Genomic DNA, 13,730 nt, shown 5'->3' with positions numbered 1-13,730 from the left:
ATTCAGACATACTTCGCGCCCAAGTTACAATCCTGAAAGAAAGAATGCAAAGGGCAAAGACATCAACATTGTTAGAAGTTTCAAGGATCTGCATTTTGACAACTTTGGCTGTCTTAGTGTTAACCTGGTTAACGTTCTCTCCCTTACCAGAAGATGCTGACTTGTGCTGGGATATTCTTTCATGGATCTTGTCAGTCCTTCAGTCCCTTGCCCAAGTGTCCATTCTTCATGCGTGCATAAGCCTAGATGGTGCACTTCAACAAGCTATTCAACCACAGAAGGCATTACAGCCAAGACAGCCCACTTCTCACCCGACGTAGAACTTTACAGCAAGAGTTTTTGGATAATGATCAGAAGCAGAAACCCAGGACAATTTCCCCCTCCCTAGGGCCACTTAGACTAACCGTACTCCTCCAAATGCTTATCCCAGTTGATATTAGCTAACTCAGCAGAGACCAGGGATTGAAGCTGGGACCTTTTGGCCCGGGGCAGCAATTGGGGCATTACAGTTGGCCTCAGTGATGCTGGGGTAAGGAAAAAATAACCAGGGTTCCTTCCCCAATCACTAGACGTTCTGTCAGAGAAAAAAGAACCCTGCCAGAAAGGGCGCATGTCTGGACATCATGCAAGGATAGGATTGAGCTTGGTCACAATGCCCTTCCGGGTCAAATAGCTAGCTAAGACAAATGATCTAGTTTGATGACGTGAAGAATGGCAACTTGATTGAGGTATGAGAAGGTGCCCAATGTCATGGGACTGAAGGCAGGGAATGTCAGCATCTTCAGGAGAAAAGGGGAGAAAATATGGGGAACTGGAGCCAGACTAGCGATAGTGCCAAGCGAAAAGCCAATGCTAAAGCAAGTGATAATGATACTAATGTCATTCCATTGATGTCCCTGTCATTGTGTAAGGTTAAACTACACTGAAAACTGCAGATTCTATGTAAGCAGCTGAAATGTCAAATGTTCACCCTAGAATTAGATTTCCATCTGAAAAAGTTGCCCTTATATTTGAAAAGGACACTGTTTGTGGTTATTCTTTGATGTACATTTGCTTTTTGAAAGCGTGCATGTCCTGTGAAGGCTCTTAGAAGCTTGGTGCTGCAGCTGCAAGCAGAGATCCTTTGAGTAAATCATAATCACTTGCTATAAAGCACAGAACTACTGGGCCAGTCAGGGCCAGAGTGCCCGCTATCCTCAAGTAAGGCTTTGTGATGATGTTGGATCATATTTTAAAGGCACTGCTGCCCAACAACCTAGTTCGGTCTTTTAGACGTTCACAGAATCACAGAAACCCCACAGTGCAGATAGAGGCCATTTCGGCCCATCGAGCCTGCACCGACACATATCCCACCCGATCCCCGTAACCCCTTCAACACATATCCCACCCTATCTCCGTAACCCCACACATTTTTAATCCCCCTAACACTAAGGGTCAATTTATCATAGCCAATCAACCTAACCCGCACATCTTTGGACTGTGGGAGGAAACCGGAGCACCCGGAGGAAACCCACGCAAACACGGGGAGAATGTGCAAACTCCAGTCACCCGAGGCCGGATTTGAACCCGGGTCCCTGGCGCTGTGAGGCAACAGTGCTAACCACTATGCCACCGTGCTGTCAGAGAAAAAAATAATCTGGAGGAAAACTAGAGTTACTCAGGAAATAGTGAGTCATTCTATTGGGCCCATCATAAAACAGCACTTGTACTCGCTCAGTACTTCTTCGCACAAACGGATGAATAGCAGAGTGGAGCCAAATCACCAAGATTTTTTTTGTGTAAAAGAATGGAGCCTTTTTAGCAACTTAGATTATAGATAGTCTGGAGAAAAAGCACACACATTCTCTTTCTTTCTCTCCCTAGCCACCGACATTGTATCCTACTCACACATATTCACCTCTTTCCCCAACCACCCCTATTCTCATTTGCGCACCTTTCCCTCTCGCTCATACACTTCTTTCTTTCTTTCTCAAACTCTCATCTCTCACAATGCCATGACGTGTTTTTCTCCATCTCGGGAACTGTTGTTAGCGTGCTCTTTCCCATGTAATCTTTAAGTGAGAGAAAGAGAGAGAACTTGCATTTATATAGCGCCTTTCACAACCTCAGGACATCCCAAAGCGTTTTACAGCCAATTAAGTACTCCTGAAGTGTAGTCACTGCTGTAATGTAGGAAGTGTTGCATTCTTCCACAGCATCACTTAAATATTATGGTACGGGACCGCCCCTATGGCTCAGCAGGTTCACACGTGAGTAGCTGAGCCAAACAGACCTTGAAATTCCCAAGTTTGATCCCCAACCTTTGCAGAGTTCACTGATCAGGGTGGTCGCAGGGGTGCTACAATTGAACTTGACAGCAAGCACAGACTGAGGAGTGGAAAATCAGCTCTGAATACTATCCAACCCCCTTTGCTGGCATCTTTGATGGCAGGCGAGAATAGAATTGGGCTCTGCTGTGATACCTCCAGTGGCTGAATAGCTGTCAAGACTTATACATGAATAATGACTATTTGGGCAGAGAGCAACCAGTACTTGCTGAGCTGTACCCCAGAAAGGAGAAAATTGGCAAGAAGAATATTGCTCTTGCATTGCCGTGTCTGACAGGTCTATTTACTGCTGCTTTCTCTGGCCTCATGTAGACTGATATTTTATCTTATTGTTTGTTGCAGTGTCATTCTTTGGAGACAGTTACGTGGAGGTGAGGGAGCTTGGGGCTTCTGCTTCCAACAGGCTCTCCATGAAGTTCCTGACCAGTAGACGCAATGGGCTTCTCTTCCTGGCTGCAGGCCACAGCAACTATCTGCTGATGGAATTACGTGCTGGAGTATTACAGGTACAGTATTACGTGTGACAATAGAATCATAGAAATTTACAGCCTGGAAGGAGGCCATTTCGGCCCATCGTGTCTGTGCCGGCCTAGGAAGAGCTCTCCAGCCTAATCCCACTTTCCAGCTCTTGGTCCGTAGCCCTGCAGGTTACGGCACTTCAAGTGCACATCCAAGTCCTTTTTAAATGTGATGAGGGTTTCTGCTTCTATCACCCTTTCAGGCAGTGAGTTCCAGACCCCCACCACCCTCTGGGTGAAGAAATTTCCCCTCAAATCCCCTCTAAACCTCTGACCAATTACTTTAAATGTGTATTTAAACCAAATGTGAGTCACAGCCATAATAACCATAGTCATAGTCTTTCAGATGTTAGTAAATAGTTTTTCACACTTAGAAAAATATGTCTTAAAATAATTGCTCTCATTGGACTAATGGAGAAGAAAAAGACCTTGGTTAGTACTTTCATCACACAGGCATATCTTGCTTTCTTGCCATATAAATGAGCCATTTTGAGTGCCACTTGTATTCCAAGCTGGTATGCTAATGTGTTATGGGTTTAGTCGCCTTCTTCTTTCGTATGGGTGTAGCAAAGCAAATCAGATGTCAATATCTGAGTCAGATATCCAGGCCAAAGCTTCCGGTGTAACAGCGTGGATATCTCGTAGGCTGCCTGTGAATTTCCTCTGAGGGCAGTGCCCAATGATGTGCTCCAGGGTCTGATTAGGAGCTCCACAGTCGCATGATGGGGATGCTTTCGTCTTCCATCGATGGAGAAGGTGGCAGCATTGACCCTGGCCAGTTCTGAGGCGATTGGTGGTTGTCCACTGTTTGTGAGTAAGGTTTGATCCTCCAGGTTGTACTGTGGGGTCCTCTGTAAGGAATCCATTCTGTATGTCGCAGTTCTTCCAAGCATGGGTTGAGTGCATGTGCATCCCAGAATAGCTCCACGCACTTATGTTGGAGTCTACACTTCAGACTGGTCCGGAATAGCCTAGGCTAGGAGCCTGGGTGCTACTTTGCATTCAGCCACAAATAAATTTCCTAAATAACAACAGAAAATGCTGGAAAAACTCAGCAGGTCAGGCAACATCCGTGGACAGAAATTTGAGTTGACGTTTTGGGTCGAACCCTTCTTCAAAACTGGAAAGAAAAGATAGATCGGAGGCAGGGCTGCGATCGGACAAAAGAATAAAAGAAACAAAAGAAGTAAAAAAGAGACAATAAAAGGTGTTAGAAGCTAGACGAGATGGTAATAGGCTGAGATTAGGTGTAAAGTGTACTGGCAGGGCAAGAGATAGCTGCCAGGTGTGAGAGAGAAACAAAAGGAAAGGGTGGGGGGGGGGGGAAAGGAGTGGAAAAATTACAAGAAAAAATGAAATAGGGGCCGAGGTTATGATCTGAAATTGTTGAACTCGATATTGAGTCCGGAAGGCTGCAGAGTGCCTAATCAGAAGATGAGGTGCTGTTCCTCAAAATTTCCTAACTTGGGTATTTCCAGATTAGGTCAGTTTGAAGTGCTGATTCCTGTAGAAGTGCCTGAAGCTGGTCTAGCACCGGGAATTTCCTTGGGCCTTCTCCCGCACCGTCACCTTGGCGGAGGTTCAGCGGGATCCCCACTTATATGCATAAACGGGGTTTGCACCGAAGTTTAAAAAAATTCGTTCCTGGGATGTGGGCGTCGCTGGCAAGGCCAGCATTTATTGCCCATCCCTAGTTGCCCTTGAGAAGGTGATGGTGAGCCGCCATCTTGACCCGCTGCAGTCCTTGTGGTGAAGGTAATCCTGTTAGGGAGGGAGTTCCAGGATTTTGACCCAGCGACGATGAGGGGAACTTGGAGGTGGTGGTGTTCCCACGCACCTGCTGCCCTTGGAGGTGGTGGTGTTCCCACGCGCCTGCTGCCCTTGGAGGTGGTGGTGTTCCCATGCGCCTGCTGCCCTTGGAGGTGGTGGTGTTCCCACGCGCCTGCTGCCCTTGGAGGTGGTGGTGTTCCCACGCGCCCGCTGCCCTTGGAGGTGGTGGTGATCCCATGCGCCTGCTGCCCTTGGAGGTGGTGGTGATCCCATGCGCCTGCTGCCCTTGGAGGTGGTGGTGTTCCCATGCGCCTGCTGCTCTTGTCCTTGTTACAGTGGCAAAGCGGGAGAAGCTGAGGATTTATGTGGATTACTTCCATAAGAAAACAAGATAGATCATTTACACAATAGCAAAGTACTGCGGATGCTGGTAATCTGAAATAACAGAAAGATCATTGAGCATGTTAAGTCTGTTTATTCCACAGGATATATTTGACTTGATCTGTTATGGACCCTATCCAAATCAATTTAATCTCCTGAAAAAGATTTTCCCTGCCCCCAAAAATAAGTCGAGCAAAATTCAAGGCTGTGTAACATCACATCCTGACCCTCTGTTGTTCATTAACCCATCCACTTAGTCCAGATTCCTTGTGCCTTGAAACATTCCATTCTGTGTACACACAAGTCAAGCTGGTATGAAATAAATGTTCCATCAAATGATGGATTCAAATGTATAATGCAACTATGTTTATTTCACAGAAATGTTTGTGTGTATTGAGCCATACTTCTAGTTGCTGTGAGGTCCCTGCACTCAGTGTGAAGCTCCATTATGCATGTGCCCCGTGCTGTCTCTGTCAGTCACACTGATCACAATGGTGTAATATATGTGGGTAGAACAAATGAAGGACAGAGACAGGATGAGCTGCTAGTCCATGTGCTCGCTTTACTAGGCCAGAGCGAACTGAGCATGCTCATACTAAACCATGTGATAAACCACGACACTGCTTTCCCCTTAAAAAAAGTACATATTCCCCTCTCAAACACAACAAAACTACGGTCCCCCCTTTCCCAGCATTACATGTACCACATAACAAAAAACTCCCGGCTTATTTTCTTTTAAATGAACTATAAATCCAGTTTAATAACAGGTTTGCGGAGCCTTCCTGATCTCCTTGAACAGAGGCCCGACCAGTCCCCATCCACCACCACCCTCCTCCGCCTGGCTGAACTTGTTCTCACATTGAACAACTTCTCCTTTAACTCCACTCATTTCCTTCAAATCAAAGGTGTTGCTATGGGTACCTGCATGGGTCCTAGCTATGCCTGCCTTTTCATGGGGTATGTGGAACACTCTTAGTTCCAGTCCTACTCAGGTCCCCTCCCTCACCTCTTTTTTCTGGTACATTGATGACTGTATCGGTGCCGTTTCCTGCTCTCGCCCCGAACTAGACAATTTCATTCCCTTTGCCTCCAATTTCCACCCTTCCCTCACCTTCACATGGTCCATCTCTGACTCTTCCCTTCCCTTCCTCGACTTCTCCGTCTCCATCTCTGGGGATAGGTTATCGACCAATATTCACTACAAGCCCACTGACTCCCACAGCTACCTGGACTACACTTCCACCCCGCCTCCTGTAAGGACTCTATTCCATTCTCCCAGTTTCTCCGTCTCCGCCGTATCTGCTCCGACGATGCCACCTTCCACACCAGTGCTTCCGACATGTCTTCCTTTTTCGTCAACCGAGGATTCCCCTCTACCGTGGTTGACACGGCCCTTGACCGTGTCTGTTCTATCTCCCGCACTTCTGCCCTCACCCCTGCCCCTCCCTCCCGGAACCACGATAGGGTTCCCCTTGTCTTCAGCTTTCACCCCACCAGCCTCCACATTCAACGGATCCTCCTCCGCCATTTCCGCTACCTCCAAAGTGATCCCACCACCAAACGCATCTTCCCCTCACCTCCCCTTTCAGCATTCCGTAGGGACCACTCCTTCCGAGACACCCTAGTCCACTCCTCTATCACCCCAAACAGCCCTTCCCCTTCGCCTGGCACCTTCCCGTGCAAGCGCAGGAGATGTAACACCTGCCCCTATACCTCCCCCCTTCCCACTGTCCAGGGCCCCAAACACCCCTTCCAGGTGAAACAGCGATTTACTTGTACTTCTTGCAATCTAGTATACTGTATTCGCTGCTCACGATGCGGTCTCCTCTACACTGGGGAGACCAAACGCAGATTGGGTGACCGCTTTGCGGAACACCTCCGTTCAGTCCGTAAGGGTGACCCCGAGCTTCCGGTCGCCTGTCATTTTAATTCACCGCTCCATTCCCACTCGGACCTCACCGTCCTTGGCCTCTTGCATTGTTCCACGGAAGCTCAACGTAAACTCGAGGAACAGCAGCTCATCTTCCGATTAGGCACTTTGCAGCCTTCCGGACTCAATATCGAGTTCAACAATTTCAGATCATAACCTCGGCCCCTATTACATTTTTACTTATACTTTTTTTCCACCCCTTTGTTTTGGGTTTTCCCTCCCCCCCCCCCCTTTCCTTTTTTTTCTCTCTCCCTCATGGCAGCTGTGTCTCATCCTGCCAGTACACTTCACACCTAATCTGAGCCGTCTTTTGTCTCCACTGTCCTATTACCATCTCGTCTGGTTTTGAATACCTCTTAATGTCTCTTTACTTCTTTTGTTCTATCGCAGCCCTGCCTTCGATCTATTTTATTTCCTTTCCAGTTTTGAAAAAGGGTTTCGACCCGAAATGTCGACTCTAATTTCTCTCCACGGATGTTGCCTAGCCTGCTGAGTTTTTCCAGCATTTTCTGTTGTTTTTCGGATTTCCAGCATCTGCAGTATTTTGCTATCCTTCTTACAAAAGCTTTTGGTGTTGAACCAATTTTTGGGCTGTTTTGTTTTGGTTCTGAACTCAAAGAAGTAGGCACCACCACTTTGTTTCCCCACTTTATACAACCTTGCTCGCAATACAATTCAGTACGACGGTTATGGAATGGTTTCAACTCTGTGTCCAGACACTAATCAACCCATCCATTCAAGGTGTTCTCATATACTCTTTTCAGTACTGAGTCCTTTTGAGTCTCATCTGCAATCTCAGTTGCATTCACAGGAAAGTCTTTGTCAACTGCACCTAGCGTGAAAATCTCACCTTCACTCCCAACACGAGTCCTTATGTGGCAACCTGGACAAGGCATCTGCGATTGCATTTTGCTTTGAAGTGCGACGTTCAGTCGTGTAGTCATATTGTGACAACAACACTGCCCAACGTTGCATTCTTGATGCGGCCATTGCAGGGATGGCAGATTTGGGCCCCAATATTGCTGGGAGCGGTTTGTGATCGATTATCAGGGTAAACTTTCTGCCGATCAGGAACTGTTGGAATTTCTTGATTCCAAACACTATGGCGAGTGCTTCCTTTTCAATTTGAACGTAGTTTCTTTCGCTCTTTGTGAGGGTTCGCGATGCAAACACGATTGGTTTCTCTTGGCCGTCATCCATTACGTGGCTTATGACAGCTTCCACACCATCGCACGCTAACTTAAGCTCACGCTCTGTATCATAGTCCACAAGTAGAGCATCGCTAGAGAGACTTCTCTCAGAAACCTCGTAAGCTTCCTGTTGTGCTTTTGTCCACTTCCACTGGACATCCTTCTTGAGGAGCTCGTGCAATGGAGCTAACATGATCGCTAACTCAGGTAAGAAACGTGCGCAGTACTGGACCATTCCAAGGAAAGATCTTAACTCAGACACGTTCTGTGGCTTTGGAGCATTGATGACAGCATCAACCTTTCCCTTCACTGGTTGCAAGCCATTTGTATCAACTTTCAGACCAAGGTACACAACCTCGGGCTGCACAAAAGCACATTTGCTCCTTTTCAATTTGACATTGTGGGAATTCAACCTTTGAAGCACTAAAGCTAACACTTCTAGATTTTCTCCCTCGCTGCTTGTTGCGATCAGCACATCGTCTTGATTGCATGAGCAATTTGGAACTCCTTGCAAAATCTTATCCATCGTAGCCTGGAAGATTTTGGGGGAGGACTTTACACCATACAGCAGCTCGGTGTATGAGTACAGTCCCTTGTGTGTGTTGATGGTGAGATACCGTTGACTCACTTTGTCAACATTCAGCTGAGTGTAAGTGTGCGACAGGTCAAGCTTGGAGAAAACCTTTGACCTAGAGAGTGCTGCATACAAATCTTGCGATGTAGGTAACGGGTACTGCTTATCGTCAACTGCTTGGCTGATAGTAACTTTGTAGTCACCGCACAAACGTACAGTTTTGTCTGCTTTGGGCACTACCACAATTGGGGTAGCCCATTCACTTTTGACAGTTTTTACTAGCACTCCGTTCTCTCTCAGCTTCGCTAGCTCTTCCTCCACCTGACTTTTCAATGCATAGGGGACTGGCCTTGCCTTACAATAGACAGGCTTCGTGTTGGACTTGATGCGGATATGTGCGTCATACCCAGTGATGCCCTCATAACTGTCTGTGAACATGCTTTCGTACTTGTTCAGTATTGTGTCAAGTCGCTTCTTTGAAGCATCTACACTGAAGATGTTTTTCCAGTCTAGTTTTAACTTTCTCAACCAGTCTTTGCCCATTAGGGTTGGCCTGTTGTTGTAGCTCGCTACAATAGGCAGCTTTACTGACTGGCCATTGTGTTGAACTGTAAATTCCATTTGTCCACATGTCTCTAGGATTTCTCCGGAGTAGATTTTTAACTCTACGGTACTCTTTGTAAATGGTATTTGATTATACTTACTCTCATATGTGTCCTTACTCATGATAGAGCAGTCCGCCACTGTGTTGATACACACATATCAATATATTGGTCATTGATGAAAAGTTTTGTACAGAAGTCTTTCTCACGACTGCTAGCATTGCCGCTAGTGGACTAGATACTGTAGATGCCTAGTTCTGCAACATCAGTTGTGTTCACTTCAATATTGTGAACTCCTCCCTTTTGCTGTCGCTACTTTGCATTGCCACTAGACTGGTTCTTACTTTAGATCTAGCTCTACAAGCTATTGATATATGGCCTTGCTTCTGGCGGTGAAAACACTTTGCATTTCTGTATTGGCAGGACTGTGGTGAGTGATTTCCATTGCAGCGATAACAATTCACTGAACTGCTCTCACCGACATGTTTTTGTCTTGGTCTCAGAGCTTTAGGTTTGGCGGTGGCTGTGATGAAATAACTCTGTGTTCTGGCATTTGTATTGTCTGTTGTTGTTGTACTTGCTAATGTCTGGAATGTTCTACAGATGTAACCACTAATGCTCCTCCCTAACCCTGCCCCTCTGGATCCTCCGGATTGGTGTGAGTCTTACTCATAAGGGCTGGGTCGATGATGAATGATGGCAGCCTTGTGTTAACTCGATGCCATGTTCTTACTTAATAAAAGCCTTTAGTTTTAAGCTTTAACCTCTTGGATTCAGGCAGTTATTTGGCACATCAGTGGCTTTGTGACTGTAGACCTCGGCTGCAATAATCACTTGAGTTGGACGGTGCTCCCTAGCATTCTCAGATGCCATCTCCACAGATAGGGCAATTTTGCATGCTATGTCAAACGTTAAGTTTGGAGTGTTCAGTAACTTGAACTGTGTGCGCTCATCCACCAGTCCACACACAAACTTATCTCGCAACGCACGATCCAAAAATGTGCAGAAGTTACAATGCAAAGACAGGTTTCTAAGAGCTACAATGAACTCACTGTTGGTTTCACTTTGTTTTTGGTTTCTGGTACCAACTTATAGCTCTCTGCTATTTCTAACGGCTTTGGGTTGAAATGGTCCTCGAGTTTCTCGACAATGTCTTCAAATGACGCATCCTTCGCTTTCCCTGGCGCGAGTAGGTTTGTCGACATTCCGTAGACATCTGGCCCGATCTCCGTTAGAAAAATTACTTTTTTCCGTTCACGAATTACTTTATTTTGAGCTTGAACATTCTCGTCAACACCTTCGGTCTCAATAATGTTATTGGCCTTAAAAAACATCTCCATCCGCTCAATGTAAGAACTGAATGGTTCACGAGCTCGGTCATACAGGCCGAGGCTTCCGATGAATCCCACAGGCTCAGCCATGATTGCCCCAATCCCATTGAACAGTGACTCAGCATGCTGCTTGTGCACCTTAAACTTTTCCATTCGAAGGTTGAACAGTGAGTGTGTCCTTCCATGAACCCTAAAAATGGCTTTGGGATCCCATTCTCATCGCCAAAAATGTAATATATGTGGGTAGAACAAATGAAGGACAGAGACAGGATGAGCTGCTGCTTGATTTACTAGGCCAGAGTGAACTGAGCATGCTCATACGGAACCATGTGATAAACCATGTGACAATACATTACAAATGGGGTTGATTATATGGTCCTCTCTGCAATGGCCGCTGCAGTTTAAGCGTTGCACACACCTGTAGTGCAATGAGCTGACTTTGCACTATAAAGTGTGGGCAGCTCAATTAAACAAATTGCCAGCATACGCAATGCCCTGGGAACATGCAGGGATCCCTGGGAACATGCCGGGATCGAAGGAGCAGAATTTCCAATCCTAACAGCTGCTTAAAGGCAGGTGGTTTCCTTTAATGGGGAACTGGCTCCAAAAAGTGGCAAGCTACCAAACTCGGATAGAGCATTAACATAAGAACATAATAAGAACATAAGAAGTAGGAGCAGGAGTAGGACATACGGCCCCTCGGGCCTGCTCCGCCATTCAATAGGATCATGGCTGATCCGAATCTAGACTCACGTCCACTTCCCTGCCCTCTCCCTGTAACCCCTAATTCCCTTATCAGCTAGGAAACTGTCTAACTCCGTTTTAAATTTATTTAATGTCACAGCTTCCCCAGCTCTCTGAGGTAGCAAATTCCATAGATTTACTACCCTCTGAGTGAAGAAGTTTCTCCTCATCTCAGTTTTGAAAGGGCAGCCCCTTATTCTAAGATTATGCCCCCTAGTTCTAGTCTCACCCATCAGTGGAAACATCCTCACCGCATCCACCCGATCAAGCCCCCTCACAATCTTATATGTTTCGATAAGATCGCCTCTCATTCTTCTGAATTCCAATGAGTAGAGGCCCAACCTACTCGACCTTTCCTCATAAGTCAACCCCCTCATCTCCGGAATCAACCGAGTGAACCTTCTCTGAACTGCCTCGAGAGCAAGTATATCTTTTCTTAAATATGGAAACCAAAACTGTACGCAGTATTCCAGGTGTGGCCTCACCAGTACCCTGTATAACTGAAGCAAGACTTCCCTGCTTTTATACTCCATCCCTTTTGCAATAAAAGCCAAGATTCCATTGGCCTTCCTGATCACCTGCTGTACCTGCATACTAACCTTCTGTGTTTCATGCACCAGGACCCCCAGATCCCTTTGTACTGTAGCACTTTCTCTCCATTTAGATAATAACTTGCTCTTTGATTTTTTCTGCCAAAGTGCATAACCTCACACTTTCCAACATTATATTCCATCTGCCAAATTTCTGCCTACTTACTTAGCCTGTCTATGTCTATTTTAAGAAGCTATCTGCAAGTGGAATTTTTGCAAAGCAGCCAAATAGATGATCAGGTTACCAAGTAATGAACAAAGAAACACTGAAATACCTGCAAACAAACACAGCAGCTACTGACAGCAAGGTAGTCCCGTTTAAGCTAAAGAATGGAAAAATAGAAAAGGGCTTCCCATTCAGGCACTGTGCCTGGGTCATTGTCCAGATACCCCAAATGCATTAACGGGTGATTTCCCCAATTAACATGAAATTTGGACCTGTAATGAGCCTAGTGGACATGCATTATTGTGTGTGCTGCCCACCAGGTGGTTAGTAGGCCTCATAATTATCGGCTCAAGAAGAAAAGTTTCCTTTATTGACATTGATTTTGCCGTTCAGGGGTTATCTCTGGAGAGTTTTTCTGTTCCTCAAACCTGCTTTAATGTTTTAGATTTTGGCTCTATTAGAGGGGGGATGAATTCTGATAAGGCCACCCGCACCCCCATCCCCACCCCACCCCTATGTTTATTTCACAGAAATGTTTGTGTGTATTGAGCCATACTTCTGTGGGCAGAGGAAACGCTTCAAGGACACCCTCAAAGTCTTCTTGAAAAAGTGTAACATCCCCACCGACACCTGGGAATCCCTGGCCCAAGACCGCACAAAGTGGAGGAGAAGCATCCGGGAAGGCGTCGAACATCTCGAGTCTCTTCGCCGGGAGCAAGCGGAAGCCAAGCGCAGGCAGCACACGTCAACCCAAGCACCCCACCCACCCGCCCCTTCAACCACCGTCTGCCCCACCTGTGACAGAGACTGTAGGTCCCGCATTGGACTCATCAGTCACCTGTGAACTCATTTTTAATGTGGAAGGAAGTCATCCTCGGTTCCGAGGGACTGCCTAAGAAGAGAAGAAGAACTTCTGTGAGGTCCCCGCACTCCTACGTGTAAAGCTCCAATATGCATGTGCCCTGTGACTAGAAACTTAGACCTGGTTGGCTGCATCTAAACTAGCTCTACTGGTGCCTAGGATGAGGGATCATGGACTGCAGCTGCTACAGAGTTATCTATAGAATAAACAGTACAACCATATTAGTCATTATTTATACTTAATGTCCAACTAGAGTTAACACAGACAACACATTTCCAATAGCCTAATGCATGCTTTGGCAACCCAGACATCGCCTAAGGACTGTCCCTTTTATGTAGAAGTTTTAAATGGAAAATGATCCGTCACTTGTTGAACCTTGTTGTTTCGGAGCACAATTTAGGCAAGGAAATTGTTGATAAAGTAGCAATCACTAGGGTTAATTTCATGAGACATCTGACCAAAGGTGTATTGTCTTTTCATGCCACCTAATACATGCACTAAAAGAAATCTATTGATACTGAAATATTCCGTTGAAAATATCCTGTTTATTGGAGTCCTGTGTGTAGCCAATTCAACCTCAATCTGATTTCTCGACTCCCTTTGCTCTCCGAGTCTGATTTTAGCTCAGCCTCTGCTCTTCTAACTGGAGCTTCTCCCAATCTATATCCTTCCACTAAACAGACATTTGTACCTTAAACGCTATATAACTTGAGACTCCTCTCTCGTGTGCTTCCCATTCAGTGTG

At 46.1% G+C, this 13,730-nt stretch overlaps 1 protein-coding gene across 1 annotated transcript in view; it reads left to right on the top strand.

The window, feature by feature from the left end:
* Positions 1-803: 803 nt before the first annotated feature.
* Positions 804-13,730, top strand: part of cspg4 (chondroitin sulfate proteoglycan 4) — a 55,918-nt gene continuing 42,991 nt past the window's right edge. Inside the window, exons 1-2 of the mRNA XM_085972007.1 lie at positions 804-906; positions 2,670-2,833. Of these exons, the coding sequence (XP_085828133.1) occupies positions 804-906; positions 2,670-2,833 (267 nt within the window). The remainder of the gene's footprint in view (positions 907-2,669; positions 2,834-13,730) is intronic.

The sequence above is a fragment of the Somniosus microcephalus genome, chromosome 32 (assembly GCF_052327205.1).
Source record: "Somniosus microcephalus isolate GS21.2 chromosome 32, FLI_Smic_1.0, whole genome shotgun sequence".
Classification (NCBI taxonomy): domain Eukaryota; kingdom Metazoa; phylum Chordata; class Chondrichthyes; order Squaliformes; family Somniosidae; genus Somniosus; species Somniosus microcephalus.
Note: the sequence above shows the minus strand (reverse complement) of the source record. Positions and strands in the feature narration are given on the sequence as shown.